This window comes from Cryptomeria japonica, chromosome 5, assembly GCF_030272615.1.
Source record: "Cryptomeria japonica chromosome 5, Sugi_1.0, whole genome shotgun sequence".
In the NCBI taxonomy this organism is placed as follows: Eukaryota; Viridiplantae; Streptophyta; class Pinopsida; order Cupressales; family Cupressaceae; genus Cryptomeria; species Cryptomeria japonica.
Genome location: NC_081409.1, coordinates 448,984,978 through 449,007,483, shown reverse-complemented (window position 1 = coordinate 449,007,483; position 22,506 = coordinate 448,984,978). Strand labels below are relative to the sequence as shown.

The 22,506-nt window shown below is 38.1% G+C and overlaps 1 protein-coding gene across 1 annotated transcript in view; it reads right to left on the bottom strand.

The window, feature by feature from the left end:
* Nucleotides 1-22,506, bottom strand: part of LOC131060748 (transcription elongation factor SPT6 homolog) — a 77,150-nt gene that overhangs the window by 7,703 nt on the left and 46,941 nt on the right. The window contains exons 3-8 of the mRNA XM_057994125.2: nt 1,479-1,553; nt 1,161-1,272; nt 971-1,058; nt 772-865; nt 519-645; nt 90-360 (exon numbers count right to left, since the gene is read on the bottom strand). Of these exons, the coding sequence (XP_057850108.2) occupies nt 90-360; nt 519-645; nt 772-865; nt 971-1,058; nt 1,161-1,272; nt 1,479-1,553 (767 nt within the window). The remainder of the gene's footprint in view (nt 1-89; nt 361-518; nt 646-771; nt 866-970; nt 1,059-1,160; nt 1,273-1,478; nt 1,554-22,506) is intronic.

The window sequence follows — 22,506 nt, the reverse complement described above, 5'->3', positions numbered from 1 at the left end:
GCACCAAAAGCATCTTCACCATATGATTTCAAACACAAAAAATGAGAGAAAAAAAAAAGTAGTATCAATAAATTGTAATTTATACACACTTGAAAGCGCTCTGGCAAATCTGTTTCTCGTATTTGATCATCCCTTCCTGTCATATACTTTTCGGCTAAAACACTTGGCTCAAACTCATCCTCTAATCTTTTTGAGCTTAGATCATCAACCAGCCCCTCATCCAAGCCTTTTCCTTTCAACCCTTGCTTTCGACAAGTCAAAAGTTTGTCCTTGCCACCAAATGTGTCTCGTGCTTTCTTCGAATCTGAAGATGAAATGCCTCGAGCTTGCTTGGCCACTCTCTTTTTCGATCTCCTACTCCTTTTAGAGCACAATCAATGCATTTAAGTTTGATAAAAACAACACAAACGAAGTGGGGACAAGGACCATATATAATATTACAAAAAAGCATTTTTATTCATGAAATTTCCTGCCAAGAGAATCACAATTAAAGAAGCTGCCCTTAGATTGAATTATACCTTGCAGGTAAATCGTTTTCATCCACTTCATCATCATCAACTATAAAATCTGCCATCTCATCTTCTTCCTCCATGTCCTCTTCTTCAAGTTGGTCTTCCTCTGCGACAAGCTCTTCTGGGAGCATTCCTGTAAGTTCAACAAACAAATCCAAGTGATCAAATATACCCCTGATTGCATTAATATACCTTCAAAGCAATCAAGCTATGCAAATAGCAGGCAAACAGAAATATGAAGTGGTGGTCGTGTGCCCACCATCCTCCATCTCATTGTCAGCAAAAAAGCTTGTTTTTGCCCCTATGTCATTGTTCTTCCCAGCCTTCTTAAGACGCTTAAATTGCTTGCTAGCCTGTTATGAAACCAAAATTTAGCAGACTAAGTACCTTTGCTCTTTGTCGAAAGCAAAACAACACATAAATAACAAAACATCTTGAGATGCTATGTCATAACTCACAGGCTTAGACCAGTGAAAGCCAGTAACATTGGCTTCCTGTAGCAATTCATAGTCATCTTCATCAAGTTCATAATTCCCTTCTGCCTCCCTAAGCACAAAAAAAAAGGTTTGATGTCATTCACAATGGAAAATAACAATATTCTACAAAATTGAAGAAATGAGTATACTCAACCATATCGAGGATGCATACCTTTTCTTTTTCTTCTTTTCTCTTGCCTTATTTTCTTCACCACTACCTTCTCCAACCTCTTCTTCAACATCATCAACAATGAAACCATCTTTTTCATAATCATCCTGCCCCTCTGCATTGTCCATCCCAATAATCTGAGTAGAATACTACAATATTTATCTTTGAAACTGTGCTTGAGGTTACCATGTTAGCACAGGTTTCTAATCTATAAATTAGAGATCATGAGGTAATAATTAATAAATCAAACAAAATCTCTCACAACATCATTCAAGGTATGTATACAATCGTAATATAGAGAAATTTCAAATATGCATTTACCTTCTTCACCCTCTTCACCCCCTTCTTCAGCTGCCTCTATATCAAAGGCATCCCTGATATTGTCTTCATCATACTCTGATAAAAAAATCAAAGAAAACCCCAACAACAGGTTAGCCTAAGACCAGAACCAGACTCTAAAAAGAAGGTACAGACCAATCAACAATCACCACAGAACAAGGTATGCTTGCAGGTGAAAGCAAAAAGATGAGCAAACAGAAATAAGTATCAATTCTTCATCTTACTTCCCCTCTAGAAACAATGAAGCAGTTTGCCTTTGATAATTAAGCAACTTTGCAAGAAATAAACATAAGCAAAGCACATTTAGAACGTGACACAGCAAAATTAAAAAATCAGCTCCTTTGCTTCATGCTTTTGTGAAAATAAAATGCAATAAAACCTATGAGTTAAGATTATAGACTTGGACAAAAGAGCTTCAAACAACAAAAACCTCATAAGGATGTTCACAAGAAAATGTCTGTATACGCCAAGATCTGAAAACAATTACCTGGCAACAACTCCACAAACGTCAGTTATCCTCAGGAAAAACAACAATGCAACTAGTAGTCAGCAAATAAGGGTTTGAATGCCTATGGTTATTAAGTTATATCCTTGGACCAAATAGATAAAAATCTCAAGTCAAAATCATAGCACTTAGAAGAACTGTGGACTTTAAAACCCTAAACCAGAGCATATTCTGAATAAATTGAATGACAGTTATTGTGCAAGCCAGCTCTTCAAGCTGATCATCGATCAGCTCATTTTCAAGCACACAGTTGTAATCACAGTGGAAAACTTAAAGCTTATCGGTAATTTGGGCTTAAAATCTGCATCATAATAACACGAGGCTTTAGTATGCTAGAGCATGATTGCAACAGAAAAAGTTGGAATAGATTGCACAGACTTAAGAGAGCTACACGTATACTACATTGAAGTTAAAGACTAATCAATAAGGAAAACTTTAACATTCCAGAATATGAATCCTTAGGTTTCTAAAGGAATACACAACACGAAAAATCAACTGGTTCATAGATCAATGTTCAGAATCCTAAATACCTAAGTTACCGGGTTCGCCTGTCTAGAGCCCCTAACACGGACTGGGTCCGCATGGGTCCTGATTCGTGTTGGGTTCGTGACTGGTTCGGTCAGGGTTCACCCCAGGAGTCCTGGGTTCCCTGTGGGTTTGGGAACCCAGGACCCCTAGGGCGAACCCTATCCGAACCCAGGCAAGCCCAAGCGCGAACCTGGGTTAACCCAAGTTCACTAGCTGGGTTAAGTCACATAAAGTGACTTTTAAACATCAAAAATTAATTTTCTTTTGCCTTTTTAAATCAAAAAACCATAATCCGCCCCTTGCTAAATACATTTGAAACCTAAAACGACTTCACTTCAAATTCTGAACTATCAATTGGCATTTGGCATTGATCAATGATGAAGTAGAATACTATTAAATGTATTTAGATTTGTAATTTTGTATATTTCTTTAAATTTTTTAATATGTATATATATACACACACATGTACGAACGAACCCAACCCACAAACCCAACAGGCAAAAAAAATTTGCCTGAACCCACAAACCGGGTTCAAGGACTCGAACCCGACCCTGAACCTGAACCGATAACTTAGCTAAATGCCCATAGCTACAGAAAACACCAAAATAGACTTAATTTGAAAAGGATCTTCAGCACAGCAGTGACCCAGAGGAACCATTTTCCAACACTCAAAGACACAACCATACACCCTGTTCTTTGAGATAGGAACCACCTCCAATAATGGTAGAAATGCAGCCAATGCCAGTGGTGCTCCATGCACCTTGATGCCTTCAAATATCTCCACACACCGCTAAGTCCTTGTCAGCAGATCATTCTCTAATTGGAAAATCATGAAGCCACTTGACAATTCTAGACTGCTGTTATGAAAGGTTAAAAGTTTAAACCATATGACACATTGCCATTCTTAGGTTATGACAAATCTCCCCTATTATTTAATTGTCTACCCTCAACTCGTGCACTTCTTCCTATAAAAGCATCATAAATCCTTCAAGATGAATTCTCGAGGGTTGATGTCATTTTTATACCTACCAAATACCTTGGCTCACTGGAGAAAAAAATCTCCTTCCAATGCATCTTCCTCATCTTTAACCATCACCAAAGAGCTCCATCATCTAAACCTCAATTTCTTCAATAACTGTCTTAGAAAGCTTCTTAAACTCAGCAAGACTCATAGTAAATGACCTGAAACATCCAGAATTAGCCAAGCCCTCAACTAAAATCAACTTTTCCAACTACAAATTAAGTGCATTATCACAATTGTATATTCACTTTAGATAATGGTCCAAGACCATCCCTATCTAAGTGGTTTCTTCAATCACTGTAGTCTTAGAAAGCTTCTCCTTAAACTTGACAAGACTCAATACGTGACCTAAAACATCGAGAGTTAGCCAAACCCTCCCCTAAAATTAACTTTTCCAACTAAATATTAAGTGCATTATCACAGTTGAATATTCACTTCAGACAATGGTCCAAGACCAATCCCTACCTAAGTGGGTCCCTAGACGTCTCACCGCAAGCCATCTTAAGAAAATGCAAAGTTTACTCTATTATAAAATTTGACCAGAAATAAACGGCTGCAAAATACAAACAGAATGGTACGTGCTTCTACATTTTCATATTCATACATATTACATATTTACAGGATTTCACATATCCTATTATTTAGGAAACAACATTCCTAAATAGACTAAGTTGTTCTAACAACTCACACACCTATAATCTCTCGTACACCTATTAACCTATAACATTCTAACACTCACCACTAACATTATTATATCCTAACAATAAAATTTTGTTTGTCAACAACTTATTTACCTATGTGAACACTAATTCCCAACATTCCCCCCCTTAGTGTGAACATGGGGAGAAAGTACATCACATGAACTGGAAACAAATCGTATGCCGCATACTTATCACCGGCCGACCATACTTCCAAGAAGTCCGACAGTCAAAGGATCTCTATAGCTAGCTGTTCTCCAATACAATTGTTTACAAAATCGACAATGTCCACATTCTCCACCTTAGCACTTCCAAATGTAGTAAACCAACTCTTGTGGCTCATGATCTTGATTCAAACGAAAGTCTCTCTCCTTCCATGGTTTTAAACAGGCTTACCACAAACCTTGACATGAACAAAAACCCATCAGTTGTCCACATCGTGTGGTTTTCTGGATCCTCCCACAAACCCTTTCAAGATCCATGAACTAACTTACTCTGGTGCTTTTGTTCACCACTATGCTTGTACATTAGGGAAGTTATATAGAAACTAAGAAAACAACATACATATCACAAATCTGAAAAACACATTCCATAAGAAAACAATGTTCTTAATTGTAGTCACTGCTATTGATCGCTACCACTCGATCTCGAACAGCATACACAACTGCCACTGCCACTGGAAGCTGTCCTTGACTTTAGTCATTTTGGCACGAAATGGGAATGGAACACTGGTTATTATTCCCCCCCACAATGTGAAATTTCCACTTATTCACACAACCAAGAACACTGAAAAACAAATCATATCATGTTGCATACTAGAAAATAAAATGCCACCAAAGCTGATGAGCGGCCTCGTCGTTGGTGACTGACGAGAGGACACTGATTGTACTCCTTCCTCCGTTGCCTCCTGCCTCCAATTGGTTTGCTACTTACTTAGGAAATTTGGCTTTGAGGCTCAATTTTATAATGCCCCCCTCAATATGAATGTCGCGTACAAGCGATAATGCGTCCAATGACAATCGAAACAATTATAAATGACAACCTTTTTTTTAATTAACAATTGTTGATGATATAAATAGACCCTAATCTAGACAAAATGTTATAACTAGAATTTGATATAAAACAAGATAACTAGAACACTCGTTAAATGACCTAATTTCACTCTACCTTTTATAAACGAATTGCAAGACCAATGAAATCAAATCGCTTCTCAATAGAAGGCTAATCAACCATCAAAATAAGGAGCCATTCAATAATGACTTATGCTGCCATCAAATCACTCGCAAGTGCCAATCTCTAATAAGTCACATAGCTCTGATATTAATGGAGCAATTTACGGCAACCCTCAGGATGATAACATCGACTTCTCACAAAAAAAATGTCAAAGTAGAATGAACGCAATCCATGAACGTCAAAAGAAAGTTGCCTATACTTGTGAAGAATACAGATGCTACAAACTTGCTAATTCGTCCATCACAGAGGCTGATTTGATCAAAAGCTACAAGTAAACACAAGCTCAGGTCTCAAATAAAGCTACCACAACCAGTTCGCAAATCTAATACTTCACGTAGTGGCCACGTGCAGCAAAGTTCGAATCTTCTTCTGCAGAAATCTTGAGCTCACTCCTATCTACATTCTCCTCAAGGCCAAAGATCTTGAAGCCATAAGCTGCGCCTTGCTCCAACAAGTCAACCAAATGCATGATTTTGTGGCGTAGAACTTGGCTCTTTGTGCTAACTAGACGATTACCTCCGCAGTCTTTCTCACCTATGCTCTGCCCACGACTTTTCTTTGGACCACTTCCTTGATAGGTGTCGTGGACACAAATCTCTTCTTTGATCAATGGAGTTCATCTATAGTCTCAAGAAGATAGCAAAAACTCATTGTAGGATTGCAGCGACAAGAACGGGTTGGGCATGTAGGATCAGATCTCACACTCTCCAATCTTGTTTTGATTATGAGAGCCAATGACCAATATGCACGATAGAAAAAATGAAAACTTATGATAGCCCTTTCATCCATAGAAGGACGACTTGTAGCAAAATTGATGACATTCAAGTAGAGTTCCCAAACTCGCCGCAAGTCAGGTGAGTTTGCCGAGTTGGCGAGTCGGGCCAAAATCGGCGAGTTTTGCTGACTCGGGACTTGGACTCGGCGAGTTTTGACCATAACTCGCCGAGTCCAAGCTCCAAGACTCGGTCATGACAGGTCAATGTTTTGACTTGTTTGACAAGTTAGTCTCTTTGTCAGGATTCATATATGGAATATAACATTTAAGTATAAGGAAATGTCACTTATACTTTAAGTTATATTCCATATATATTGTCAGGATGTTTGAGAGTGGTTTCGGACCTCCATGAGTTATAATGCAAAATCTAGTTTTTGGAGGATCCTTCAAATTTCCAAACTTAGTCAAATTTCAGGATCAGGATGACATTCCAGACTTTTAAGGTGAGTTCACTCTGACCTTAATGTAAGGGACGGGACCTAGGAGGAAACTATGCATTCAACCAAGGTTTGATTTAGCAACTTGAAGCGTGACCAGACAGTACACAAAAACCCTAGGAATGATCTAAATAACCCCTAATCACTCAACTGACCTAACCTCCTTCACTCTACCTTGAGGAGATCCACCTGATTTGATGACCTTTGAGAAACTGAATGCCTTCAATGCAAAGGCTAAGACACTAAAACAACCAACAACAAAACTAAAAGAACTAACCCTAGAAAGCAAAAAGTGGGGGTCTTCATTTGCAATGGGGCGATGTGTGAGTACCTCACAACAGGGATGTTTCTTGAAATTTTGAAAAAAGGGGGTGAGTTGGGGACATTTCCCACCTGTCCCCACATCCCAAAAAATCCCCCCATGGGGCACAAGGTTATTTTTGGCAAGGGACATGTCTCTGAGGAGCATATTTTCAAACCCTTCTGGCCTCACAATTCCCCCTTCCATCCAACATATATATAGCCTAAAAACTAAGAGGTCCAAGAAAGACCAAGGTCAACTATAGTCCCAAGGTAAAACCTAAGTTCAACAAGCACACTATTTAATGCTACCATACACAAGCACTCCTTACAGTTTCCAAGTGAAGATATGCATGATGTCTCATGTTGGTGCTCCCAAAATTTCAATTTGGCCAAAGAAAATACTAAACAGAAGCCCCAAACAAGTAGATACTCTACCAGCATGCCTTTCATGGCATAACAAGCTAGCATACATTATAATTGGCTATATCCAATAATGGGTGCATGAAACAAGTTTTAAATTGTTAAAAATCTCTTAATTTCAAGGGTTTTTTTATTTTGCTGAGTCATTGCCGAGTCATAGCCGAGTCATAGCCGAGTCACGAGCCGAGTCGACCTTTCCGAGTCCGAGCTGAGTCCGAGTCTGGGAACTTTGCATTCAACAACAAATAATACCTCGCTCTAATACCATATTATAAAATTTGATCAGAAATAAACAACTGCAAAATACAAACAGAATGATACGTGCTTCTACATTTTCATATTCATACATATTTCATATTTATAGTATTTCACATATTCTATTATTTAGGAAACAACATTCCTAAATAGACTAAGTTGTTCTAACAACTCACACACCTATAATCTCTCATACACCTATTAACCTATAACATTCTAACAAACACCACTAACATTATTATATCCTAACAATAAAATTATGTTGTTTGTCAACAACTTATTAACCTATGTGAACACTAATTCCCAACATACTCTAGCTCCCAAACCAAACTCAAAGCACCAACTGCATAGTCCAAAAAACTACTATACCACTCAGAACAACAAATACTAGCATGATAGGACCCAACATTATTAACAATCGCTTTGCCATACTTCCCCCATGAGCCTTTGCATACTATGAGCCTCCAAGCACATTACGCCACCTCACTTCCTTACATAACCTTAATATATCATAATGACTATCAATCACATTAATTATTTAAGGTAGTTGATCCTTTCGAATTAAGGTGGCAAGATTGATAAAATCATTTATTTATTTCTATCAAAGTGAAGTCCTAAAGCAATATCTCTTGATTAACCAAATAAATCAAACACGCTAGTTTTGACTCTATAACAATGAGAGATCTTGAAAGAGATGAATTACAATCTCATCCATTTACCTTCCTCTAATATTGCATTCAACTTTCACCCAATGCACCTGGCAGGTGGGCTGCTTGGTACATCCCCAAGGACTAGCCTCACCCCAAAAGGGCGTTGGGCTGGGTCACAGGGATACCTTGTGGCAACAAAAAAAAATATTGCATTCAACTTCCAATTCGGATAATTTCCGATTATCACTACATTAGCTTCTTCCCAAAAACCGACAGCAAATGTAACTTAAAGAACAAGAAGCAATGCTACCCGTTTTGCATAATTATCTGTTCATTCCCTCAAATAAATAGAACCACCAACAAAAGTCTCTATTATTATCAGACAACACATATCCAGCCCCAGCCCTACTTGGATTTCCTTTGGATGCCCTATCCAAATTCATCTTCACCTCCCTACTCAGTTGTTGCCATCTTAATTCCTTAATACATTTTCTTTTCTATTTGTCCTTGCACAGAAAGTTCATAGATCAATGTCACCTAATACATATATGGTTATATACCTATACAATTGACTTGCTTCTTTACCTTTAAACCTATAAAAATCACCTTCTGATATTGGCCTTTTCTTTGGACCCACATAACAAAGAAACAAATGTTATAAAAGTATTTTCCTTGTGACCTTAGTTACATTGTTATCGGGTGCTCAACTATTGTTCTGGGACAAAAACATTGCAAAAATTAGAACTCTTTTTGTGATTTATCTCCTGCTGGGCGCAAATCATGACTATTATTACTGTGTAAATCTGATAATGATAACGCACCAATTTATTTTATATTTACGTGTGGATTTTATTAAAATAATATTGTAATGTTTCTATAATGGGCATCTTAGTCATTTAGTTTGTATTTAGAAACTTTTGTTTGTCTTTCGTGTTTCTATTATCGATCGTTTCCGTTATGGAAAGATCGTCTTGTATTCTCTATTTAAGGAGTCTTTCCTCTCAATGTAAAATATCGAACTATCAATTATCATTTCATGGTATCAGAGTAGGTTTGGGTCTAACTCCTTCACAGGCGGGCCCAAGATCATGAGGGTGCTTTTTTCAAGAGCCTTTTATTGAAGAAAAATCGCAAGAAGTGTTCATGAAAATTAAAGGTGTTAAATTGGGCCTATGAATGTTTTTTGCAATCTCTTTCAAGGTCTTTTCAAAGGTGCTTGTCTCATGGGCGTGGATTTTGTTTTGCATGCATTTAAGGAAGGTCGCGGGTTTATTTTTTCTATGAATCGCAAGTGTTTTTCTTCCTTTTGGCCGCATCTGGTTTTGTCTGAGGGTTTTCCTTCCTTCTACCATGTGACGTCAATGTTCTGTTGCACGGGGTTTGAATTTTTTTTGCGACAAGTTTGTCAGATCTCTATTTTTCGACGCACAACTTCGTGGTAAGGGCCTGTGTGATGAACCCTTGCTGGTTCAATCCTTCAACCTGTTGTAATTCGTTATTCTTTTTTTTTGTGTTTTAAATATTAGAGATGGTCTTTCAGAAATAGACAGAAGTTGCAGAAGGGTTTCTTTAATTCTCAACACATATTGAAAGAATACATGAAATTAATCAACTTAAGCAATAAACTGGAGAATTTAGAAGCATACCCGTAGGTCCTTAGCCAATTTATTGAAATTAAAAGAATTCAATCAGCAACTTACAAAGTTCTGATTTTTTTATTCTGAAACAATTCAGATCTGCTCTTATTTAATACTAAGGGACCCAGACAATGGAAGATGTCGCCAATAAATGAGCAATGTGATGTCCCCTTTTAGTTGACATCAGTTCTTTAGTGACGATTAGCCTATTACCCTGACCCTCGTAGGCTAATGGGATTGGTTAGAGGGTCTTTTGAGGATTGGTATCATCTCCAGTGTTCAAAGTGCTTCAGTTTGGTCTTTGTTTGGCATCATTCGGACATCATTTGCTCTACTTACTATTTTTAGTAAGTCTTGGGATGTTAGAGATGGACCCCTGCTATTTTTAGTAAAGGGGGTATGGTCATATGCAGTCTCCTCATGTTAGCTCCCAGTTCAGACGGCGTTCAAAAATACAGAGATGAAGTTATTAATGTTTAATTGGCTCAATTAAACATTAATTATTTAGAGATTATATTATTAAGTTATAAAATGACTTTATATTATAAAGCACTTAAATGAGGGTCTATTTATCATGAGAAGGGGGCCAAGTTTATTAATAATTTACGAGCACATAACCCAAGGTTTAATTACATTATTGATGCCAATGAGATATTATAACATTTTAATGTTAATTAAGAGCTTTTTGAAGAAGTTCGAACTTCTTGTGAAAATATAAGTGTGCAAAAGGAATCGAACTTCATTGTGTGATTGGAGTTTTTGATTGAAATTTCTCTGGAGCATTGAAGTGTAGAATACCAAGGGTTTCTACAAGATTCAAGGCTTGTCGGCATTGGAGAGCGTGGCTTCTTCATTGTAACAGCATATAGAGGGTGTCCAATATCGTCTGATTATGCTTGTGAAAGTTGGCTTCATTCAGGAGTCAGTATTGAGCTGATTGGAGGGTTTATTTCAGAGTTTGTTTGCAGATTGAAAGAGACTACAGTGCGCTACAGTGTCGTGAACAGTGCGCTGCAGTGTCGTGAACAGTGCGCTACAGTAGTTCGAATTCTATAGAAGGGGATTTAGAAAGGTGAACAGCTATATATATTTGACAAGGGCTTTGCATATGAGGAGAATCAAACCAATATATCAAGGCAGCCATTATAATTCCAGGTTTTCTATCTATGGTCATTGTATTAGATAATCATTACTTCATTGCATCATTTGCTATTATGATTATATCATGAAATACTTGGAGGTTGCATATGTTTAATGGAGATATAAGTTGCATATTCCACATTCATGGTAACATTCAACATTGATCAACCACTTAGCTTTCATGCCAACTGTTTGCTTAAATGCCTAATGGCTGTAGGTATACATTGGGATGCATGACAAGTGTTTGTCTTAATGTCAACTAGCTGTACTAGTTAATTCAGTCATTACATGTGTGTGTAAAGGTCTAAAACAGCTATTATATCATTTCTATAACAGCCTTGCATTGTTAGAAGCTGTCCATGACTTCATTTGCAGCCTACAAACCCAAAGAAGACAATAAAAAATTCATAACAGCGCTTCAAAACATTGTATGCCAAGTGTTTGACAATAATCCTTGGGGTTCAAATAAGCGAAACAGGGTCAGATTAGCCAAGGGATACTTCAGGGTCTGTCATATGTACATGTGTTAGTCACCCGAGCTCTAAAATGACCAGCAATACTGCCATTATCTTCTTGATTTTGATCATTACCCTTAGGTATTGAAAGTTGTTGTATGGCGGTGGTCAGTGGTTGCAACAGTGAAATAGGGTCAGATTAGCCAGGGGATACTTCAGGGTCTGTCATATGTACATGTGTTAGTAACTCGAGCTCTGAAATGACCAGCAATACTGCCATTATCTTCTTGATTCTGATCATTACCCTTAGGTATTGAAAGTTGTTGTATGGCGGTGGTCAGCTGTTGCAACACTGTTGCTACCTGTTGTTGTCCAGATGCTATACCTCTCATGACCTCCCTTGCCTCGTTGTCATCATTTTGTGTAGTGTTTCTGGTGGCTTCTTCATTCCTATCACCCATATTTTCAATTTGGTTCTGACCAAAATGAAATTGGTTTCTCTGAGAACCAAATCCCCTGCGGGTATAAAACCTGTGATGCCCAAACTATTGGTGATGCATATAAAATCCCCTAACCCTCCAGGATGGGAGGATCAGAGCTCTGATACCACTGTGATGAACCCTTGCTGGTTCAATCCTTTAACCTGCTGTAATTTATTATTCTTTTTTTTGTGTTTTAAATATTAAAGATGGTCTTTCAGAAATAGATAGAAGTTACAGAAGGGTTTCTTTAATTCTCAACACATATTGAAAGAATAAATGAAATTAATCAACTGAAGCAATAAACTGGAGAATTAGAAGCGTACCCATAGGTCCTTAACCAATTTATTGAAATAAAAGAATTCAATCAGCAACTTACAAAGTTCTGATTTTTTTTATCTAAAACAATTCAGATCTGCTCTTATTTAATACTAAGGCCCCCAAACAATGGAAGATGCCGCCAATAAATGAGCAAGTTGTGTGTTTGGGAAAAGCAACCTCCAAACCACAAAAAAATTAACAGCAAAACAGTAAATAGGAAACCTACAACAAATCTGCCTTGTAAGAAGCCAAATCTGCTCCAATTTAATTCAATTTGACTTTTGAATGAAGCCAACCAAGCTGCAACAATTCGATTGATCTTTCACAATCTCAAAGCTACTAATTTCTGAAGAATGCACGCTCTCCAAAACAGGTCCAAACCCTAGCCGCCATAGCCAAGTGCTCAGAAGAAATGTCAAATGCTCAATATCAATGAATGAGGTTTAATTTCATCTTGGCTGCCTAAATACCCAAAAAGTGCGATTTTTTGCAATTAGGTTTTTAAAAATCATAACTTGCTTTTAGGGTTCCCAACTTAACCCTAAAAGCAACCCCCAACTTAGGAGATATTAAATTTTCACTTAAATAAATTGGAGTGATGCATTTTGTGGTTTTATTTTAATATTTCATTAAAACATTAATTGCCAGTGGGAATCACTTAAAAATTCATATCTCCCTCATTATTGCTCAGAAACTGAATCTGTCAGAAGCTGGGGCCACAGTTCGCCATGCCAATGAAAATAGGACCATGTCTATTTTTAGTAGTTTTTCCCTAAAAATTAGGAAATCCTCATATAATGTCAGAAACTGATGAAACGAAGACCAGAACTGAACTCAACACTGAACTAGAACAAATAGACAGACCACTCCTCAAGATACTGCATTACTGACCCCCTTATCCATACCCTGTTAGCCTACAAGGGTCCAAAAATAGGCTTCCTCAAGATACTGCATTACTGACCCCCTTATCCATACCCTGTTAGCCTACAAGGGTCCAAAAATAGGCTAACTCCTCAAACCACTGTCCCTGACTAGGATGGGGACATTACAGCCCGTGTCTTCCAAAATCAAGACGAGTCTAAGGAAAAAAATCACGAGTTCCTTTATCCGTACAGTGGTTTTTTGTTACTGCAAACCGCGTGAAGTTGTTTTGGTTTTTGTCCGCATGCAGATTTTGTTGGTCTTTTCCACGAGAGTTTGTTACAATCATTTTATTTTCCGCACGAGGTTCTTTTTTCCCACGCAACACCTCTGAACTTCTTCCCGCGCGACAAATTTTTGGCTAAGTGTTGTGACCTGTTTTTTGCTCAATCGAAGGTTTGCAAGATTTTTCCCAAAATCGTGGGTTCTCTGCTCCATGCGTTCTATTCTTTTGTGCCTGGTCTTTTTTTTGGTTGCATACCGCCTAGGGTTTCCAGTTCAAGCCATGGTTTGTGTTGTGACATTTTCACACATCGCCCCATTGCAAATAGGAACCCCCACTTTTTGCTCGTAGGTTAATTGTCTTAGTTTAGTTGTCTACAATAGTTTCTTTAGCTATTAACCTCTTGCTTGAGAGGGAATGTGGTGCAACTTCTAGGGGTCAGGTCACCGTCAAGGTATGAGTCTTAAGTGCGATGAGGAGTCAAGCAGGTAAGTGGACTTCCTCAAGTTAGAGCATGGAGACGAGGAACAATCAAGAAGTGATGAACAATCAATCGAGAATACGTGTTTGATAAGGATCAACCAAGGTCTTGATGGTGATGTTAAATGGAGGTGGTTGTGAGGGAGTTATCCTTTGACTTCTCCTTCTACTTCCACTTCATGCTCAAAACCCCAGCTTAGATGCACATACCCTCCACTTGCTGAGATCCACGCTTGGTAGAAGTTGAATACTTGAAGATTTTTCAAAAACAATGTTGAGTGATGCCAAGGAAGTTTACTTAGCAAGGGGAGATAAGGATGCCTTGAAAAGATTGATTGAACAAGAAATATTAACGTGGAAGGAGAAGTCACTATTTCCACTTGGGAACCAAAAGCCCAGCCAACTTGACAACACTTCTAGTGACCCTCCAAAAGTCTGACCATGATTGATTTTCCTCATCTTGGCAATGGAAAGTGCATCAGCATTGAATGTTTTGATCAGGCAGATAGTCAAGATTGATAAGGGTGATAAAAGTGATTAAAGCAAACACAATTTGGAGAAGTTATGAAGAACTTCCACTTAGCCCCCAAATCCCCGGCCATACTTGCTTGACTTCCAATGACCCTTAAAATCCACAGACTTCCAGTGCACACCCAAAACCCCGGCCATCATCAAGTAGTCTTCCACTTGCTAGTCAAAAACCCAAACTTCTTTTGCTCACTTTCACTTGCATCAAAAAGTTCAACCATCAACCCTTATCATTTTGTCTTCACACCCCAAAAAGTCTGGTCTACCTCCAAGGTTGATGATGAATCCATGATTTGGCAAAAGGAATGTAATGAACCTTTGCTGTACCTGCCTCGTCTTCCTGATAATTAGGGCCTGATCTATCCACCGAAGGTTGGATTTAGGGCCACAAAAGGATTTACGGTTTCCTGCAACATTTAGATATTTCATTTTATATGTCAGCAGTAATATTAGATCAGTGGCATAATTATTGCAGCACAAAATACATACACAACCCATTCTAGATTTTGAGGACTTTCCAGGTTGGCTAGGCTACCCATCCAGACCCATCGCGTCTCTTAGGGCTAATAGGGCCACCTGAGGATGGGCTCAGCATACCCCTGGCTTGCACTCATTATCTTGAATGTACTAACAAACAGAGGATATCAGGAAGATAATAAATGCCTACAGAAAACATAGACTCATGACTATATTACTTGGTTAACATTTATCCATTATATATAAATTTGTAGGGATTAATTCATTACAATTGTGCCTAGTTGCAGAAACATGACTATCATTAATTAATATTCCTTTTCTTTACTTATTAGTTGTGTCTGAGAATGAATGAGTTATTTTTATTCTTCTATCTGTCACTAAAGTGTATTTTAATGCAGCATACTAAACCTAATATTGCAGGCTACCTATCTAGCGTGAAGATTAAGTTCATTTTACCCTTTTGTACATTACAAATGTGCTTAGTTCATTTGGCAAGACATTTTTAGGCATGGAACCGATTTAGCAATTAATCTGGGCCACTAGTTAAATTATATTCATTACTGTTATATGAGGAATGAAAGCAGATTTAATACAATTTGCACAAAGACATACTTTATCATTTCGACATTTAAGCAGATTGGCCTAGGGACGTACCAACCTGTTGGCGATGGGGGGGATGCTTACTAGGCGCTGGTTCTTCATCGCGGGGAAGAACCAGCGACTAGCCCTTTCACATCGTCTGCTGACTGATGCGTACCCAAGGCAGTTCTCATGGTTGTCTAGGCATCATAAATTATGAAAACTGAAATAAATATTATTACCGAGTAACGAAGTTACCTGTTGGATGCTTCTCCTTGCCCTTCTCTCCTTGTCACCTCCTCTCCTGTGTTTCCTTGGGGTGCAGGTTTATACCTCTTTGAAACCATGTGATTCCCCTTGAAACATGGCGTCTATTCCGGAGGTGGCTTGGGAATGGACGCGTCCTTTCATCACTCCCACTAGTTAAGATAAAATGTATTTTAAGCGGTAAAAATAATTTATGTATTGAAAATATATATATTTATGTACATGTATTGTTTAATGTTTCTAATCATGGCCTACTATCTACACGGGAATATGACAAGGAAGGGCAACAATATGATATCAGACCAACCAAATAGCTAGTTTGATGAGGGGATGAACATGATTGAGACAATCAGCAATTTAGAGAAGTCGGGAAGGAAACTTCCTTCACCTATCTCAAACCCCAGCCATCCCATGTCCTCATCCCTCCAAATCCGCGGACTTTAAAGCAAATTGTCCCCACCTCCTAAAAAGTCTGGCCATCCTCATTTCTTCCTATGCATGGTCAAATCCCCAGCCTAGAGCAAATCAGGACTGTAGGATCCTAAAATCGGACCTGCTGATTTGTCTACAACTTGTTGGAAACACCAACCAGATCTCTAGAGGTGAAGTCTCATACTGAAAGCCTCAATCGGACCTTAAGAAATTACAAAATCAGACATAAGGTCAGAAATTAGAGCATCATTTCACCCTCATTAGGAAGACATATCAGGTTAGAGAACTCGGAAAATGTATGAAATATATATATATATAGGTGTTTGATGATAGCTTGTTTGTTGTTGCAGGTGATCAAATGAAGGAACTTGCTGTCAGCAATAGCAAGGTCTGGTGCAAGAAGTAAGTACGTTGAATGCAGGAGAAACAACTTCAGCATTGTGGAGATCAACACATGGAAGCAACTCAAAGGAGAGAAGACTTCACAAGGGAAGATATCAAGCTAAGAAAGGTGGGGGATTGCTCCACATGATAAACACCCCAACATTCATCAACATTGCAAAGGAAGCGTAAGGACTCATCATCAAAAAGTAAAGATCAATGTCATGAAAGAGCAACCATGAGAGTGAAGGTACTAAAGGAAGGAATTTTACAAATATCTTGAATTTCCTCTAAAAATCCAAGAATCATTGCCAATAATAGCAAGAGAAAAATCCATGACGGAGGTTGGAAGTCAAAGTGATCAGGTCAAAGAGGATGATGCAATTTGGGAATATCTCCCACCATCACATCAAGCGCTTGGAAATGTTGAGTATCAAGAGATATTACCTGAATCACAAACACATGTGATGAGTTACAAGGAGTAAGCTGACGTGGCGCCGACTCATCCTCATTCATCAATTAAGGTCAACATGTCCAAGTTCAATGAACCTAGCTCATTCAAAGGTGGAACAATTGACACGTCACTTCATCAAATATTGTTTATCCTACCTAACCTCACCATTCATTGGTTGGAATTCAATGAAGGACATATCCTAAAAATGTAATTTTATCATTGGTCAAACATTATATGTTATGTAATGGGTGTAACAAACCCTAATTAGGGTTTCTATCTTTCAATCTTGGCCATTGATTTGCACTTGATCTTGGCCATACAATTGTATTGAGAGTACTATATAAGGCTTGCTCTCCTCATTTGTAAAGGTGAATAGTTAAGAATAGCAGTTAGCAGATAGTTAGTAGACTAGGAGGAGAAGGCAGAAATTGTTGCCAAGCTTGTAAATAAACATCATTTTCATTGATGATATGGTGGAATGTCTTGTTTCTTCTACATATTGCATGATTTCTTGTTGAATCCTCATGTTAGATGAAGTTCTTTGATTGTGATAGAGTAATGTGTGGATGTTGATAATTCCTTAGTTCATACCATTTGAAGTTGGATGATTTTCAATTGCAGTGCATAGTTAGCCTAAACATTAAAATGTGCTAAGTTCAATTGTGGACGAGTTTATTCAAGTTGCGCCAATGTATTGGGTATTTGGGTGAATGATTCATGATATGAAAACCTTTCGTTTCCCTCAGAAGATTGCATCAGTTTTGTGTAGTTGTTGGTAGTATGGTGAAGCAAATCTCAGTTGAGGGAATGTGTCCATCCAAGCATGATCCACTAGTGTCATTGATCTGAGAAGTAGATTAGATCTCTCTAAACTCTTCATCTCTTTTTCCCTTTTTTCAAATCAACTGAAAATCCATGCTCCAACAGCATTCAAACTGAAGAAAACAAAACAAAGATACTAAGAGGGGGGGTGAATCAATATCTTACAAAACCTTTCAATACAAGATTAAAGACATACAGGAGTTTGAGAAAATGTCACACAAAGAACACTGATTTTATCTCATGGAAAATCCATTAGGGTAAAAAACCACAGTACCAAGAAATTCTTTTATGAATAAAAATTGGGCTCCAACCCATTACAAGATGAGCACCAACTCAAATCAAAAATAACAAACATGTTGAGCATCAACTCAGAGAATAAAGATCAGAAATTTGTTCAAAAAGTACGCTCCATGTTTTACTCTTAAGTAAGTAAAACTCTTATCTTCCACTACTTAGTCATACGAAGAGATATAATCGCTCAGCACAATAAACTTTGTAATCAAGTTTTACTGTGAACACAAACTGAGGGCAATCTGAAACTGGCCATTCAGTAGATTTCACAAGATACCTTTGTTACAACCCACATATTGCTCTCTTCATGCTTTAGCTGAAAACCAGTCTGAACTCTGTGCGGCAAATATTAACAAGTCCTAGTTGGAAAAGAAAAGACCCCAGGGAAAAGTGCCAAAGTATTTGTTGCGTCCATACTTCAAAGAAGAATATGGTCATATCATCCTACTACTAAATAGAGTAATGGGCAGCCCTCGGGGTGCACCATTTGAGACATGGATGTACTACTTTATAGATGAAATTACCTCAGGAGTCGAAATGTTCAATTGGTCCCGCATAATCAGCAACAATCTTCATGAACAGTTGATAAATTTGGAGAAGACAAAGTCATTCTACATGAGCTCCTATATTATCTACTCATTGGCCAGAAATTTTAGATATTCCGGACTGATCTACAGAGGCATAGTTGGCAATAGAGAAAATGAATTCAAGTCTTATGACTGTTACCCACAACTACAACTTAAGGAGAAGAGCCATTTCAAGTGAGTCAATGATGCATTCCTGATATACATCACAAGGACATTACAAGGAGGAACTCACCAAAGGTTATCTCCTGAAGCTAAAAGTTTAACCAGCAAGTATGGATCCTGGTTTATCCAGTTTCCAAAATTTACATGCATAAGAGTTCAAAGGTTCGAAGGTTGTCCTTATCGACTTCCGATCTATCCAACCAACAGGATGGTCCTACTCGAAGTTCTCAGATAATTAGAAACATATCAGGGCTTCAAAAGAATAAGACAAAAGGCAGCAATTACCTTTCCATTCTTTATTGGAAATATGGAGGAGTCTTGTCCAACAGCACAGGCAGCTGAAAGTGCCAAGCTAGAGATGCAGTGGTATCCCTTTACATTCTACCAGTCCAGAGTTAAATATGATCCTCACAGCAATATTGGATCAGTGAATGGAGAAAGATTCAGACATAAAGTGGACATAGAAGATTATTGGGCAAATGTTGCAAATGAATTTGACATCAGGAAAAGACTATGTTCCAGACTGCCAGTAAATTTGATCAGAATGACTGAACCTTTCCTTGTACCTGATCAACTAGAAGATAATATAGAATATACTCAACCTGGCTTTGATGAGCATGCACCTCTTTCTCCTATCAAATGGTCAAAACTAGAGCATGCAGACTTGACCACCTTGATGCGGCCAGTTATGAAATTTTCCAGGTGGTGGATTGATCAACAGTGTCATAGATTAAGACGGAGAAATATAATCTTGACTTATGACCTGATGGGTGAAGCAAAAGGATATTCTTCAAATGAGGAAGCAACTCAAAGTGCCAGACCAATTGAAAGTGCTAAAAAGAAAGGGAAGGCAGTTGTGAATGAAGGGCCTGCTCAGAAGAAACAAAGGCTAGAACCGTCTCGTTATGCCGCATTAGCAAACATAAATGACATATAGGCCATTGATGAATCATTGGCATCGATGGAAATTCCTTCCCCAGTTCACGAAGAAAATGTAGAGTCAATCCATCAAGAAGATGAGCAGCCTCCGTCTCCTACCAGCACAGAAGTATTGGAATCAGACAATGAAATGGATGTTGAGGAAGGTGAATTTCAAGAAGGAATGATTTCTGCCCTTCGGGATATCATGTATGAACAAGGCAATCAAGAAGTGGAAGGCATTGAGCAGCCCACTATTACTGATTGGTTGAAAGAAAGATTGAAAATAAAAACACAAGAAATAGAAGTTCAAAAAGAGGATGATATGGCAGATTTCTTGGCTAAATTAGAATAGGTTGCCACAAAGAAGCTAGCTAGAAGGTTTTCTACCATCCAGAGGGATGAAGCCGGCTGAACGACAGTGCAAATTGTTGTGCCAAAAGTGGACAAGGCAAAGGGAGATATTGGTCCCCATGAATATGAAGTCACTGCAATCAGTTTAGGACCAACTACCAAGAAGCAGGAAGCTGAAGACTTGGATAATTCAGTTGCTTCATGAAGGCAAGAGTGGACAGGGAAGTAGAAAAGAAGGAATATAAGAAAGAAGTTGAGCACCTAAGAGAATACATTCAGCACTTGACTAAGCCACGTAACCAAGCCAATCCAAAAGCTCCTCCACTCTTGAATCCACAAGAAACAGTCAGAAGTTCTGAGGAAGAAGCAGTGACAGCCAAAGAGACCGAGGCATGGATGGAAAGCACAAGTAAAGAGGTAGCCGCATTTGTGGAAAGGTTAGCATTAACATATGAACAAACCTCTTCTTTACTCTTCAAGATTGCAGCATGGGCCAACCTTCAGGACATCCAAGAAAGAATATTATCCCATGCCTTAGAGAATTGAATGGTGTTTCGAAGCAAAAACTAATTGATGGAAAGGTAATAGAAGCAGAAGTTGCATATGACTTCAACAGTTGGCATTGGACCTTGGTTGCACGCAGTGAAGTCTTAGAGAAAGTGAAGGTAGATGTTGACAGAGCTGAGGAGCAGATAAAAGAAATTAAAGACAAGGTTTACCTTGTAGCTGCAAAGGTACTTGAAAAGGAAACTATCCGAGAGAAGGTTATGAAGTTGGAAAATCTAAAGACCAAGACACAGGAAATCTTCTCTACTAGACCAGTCTTGAAGCAGAATCTGGCTAAGGCATTGAACCTTCTATCCATCATAGATGCTTTCCAAAAGCAGGAATTAGATTGGGAAATCACTTTTGTTGTATGTTCAGATGATTAGGAAGGATTAGAATTGAATGTTAGTGTGCTGCCACATGTCACGATGGAAGAGGTTGATCAGATTGTATCCAAGTTCATTGAACTTTCTAACTCTCAACAAGAGAAGGGAGTGCAATCCTAAAAGATAGCACCTTGTGCCATTTGTCTTACATGCACTAAATATTGATTTTACTTTGGGAAACTCTAATTAGGGTTAGGTTGTCTTAATCTTGACCATTGATCTTAGATTGATCTCGGTCGTTCATTTTGCTTTCAAAAACTTTATATAATCTCATTCTCTCATTTCATTTCAGTGTTGAGAGATTTATGAAATTGTTGCATAGAGCTACTTGGATAATAAAAAGTTCATTATTAGTATTGTTTTGAAGTCTTATTTGTTATCAAGTGGTTGCATGGTTGCATATTTTCTTCAACACTTAGAATAGATTTGCTTTAAGTAATTTGCTTTGAAATTGTTAGATGAATGAATGATTGATAGTTTAGATTGGTGAAATTTTGCTCATACTTTTGTTGGATGGATGATTTTCATTCAATGTGTAAAGTTAGCATGAGCTTTTGATGTGGATGCTTAACTTCTACTTTGAGTAATATTGTTCAATTGTTGGTATTATTCATAAGTGTGAAAATCTTAAGCACATCCCTAGAAGATTGCACATGCTTTGTGTAGTTGTCCAAGTGTGGTGAAACAAAGTGGCATTACCAGTTTCACCTAGTCTTTACCGTCTCTTGAGTTCATAGGAATAGTTTAACAGTAGTTAGAATTCCTAAACCCTTATCCTTTTTATCTTATTTTGGAATCCCAAATAAGAAAATCCAAAAACAAAGAGTGTTTATTGACAAATTCGCCTAAGTCCAGCTTGTGAATGATACTAGTTGTCAAGTGTAAGTCCCCCTTGTATTTTAGCACACACTACCCAAGAAGCTATCCACATAAAGTCATTTGTTCGCATGTATAAACCTTAGAGTCGCCTTGTGGTCTTTCTCACAATCTTGGCACAAGTAGTGATTTTGTTCAGGAGAGGATAGAGTATCCTTTGATATTGTATTCTAATGTTCGGTAAATGATGAAACGTACACCAACTGGAATGAAGGAAATCAATTTGGAAATGAATTATTATTCTCCAAGACAGCAATGAAGGGTGGTGAATCAATTCTTGTGAAGGGTGGTGACTACTTCAAGAAATGGGTATAAAGAATGTAATGTCCCCATCCTAGTCAGGGACTTGAGATTGAGGAGTTAGCCTATTTTTGGACTCTTGTAGGCTAACAGAGTATGGATAAAGGGGTCAGTAATGCAGTATTTTGAGGAGTGGTCTGTCTATTTGTTCTAGTTCAGTGTTGAGTTC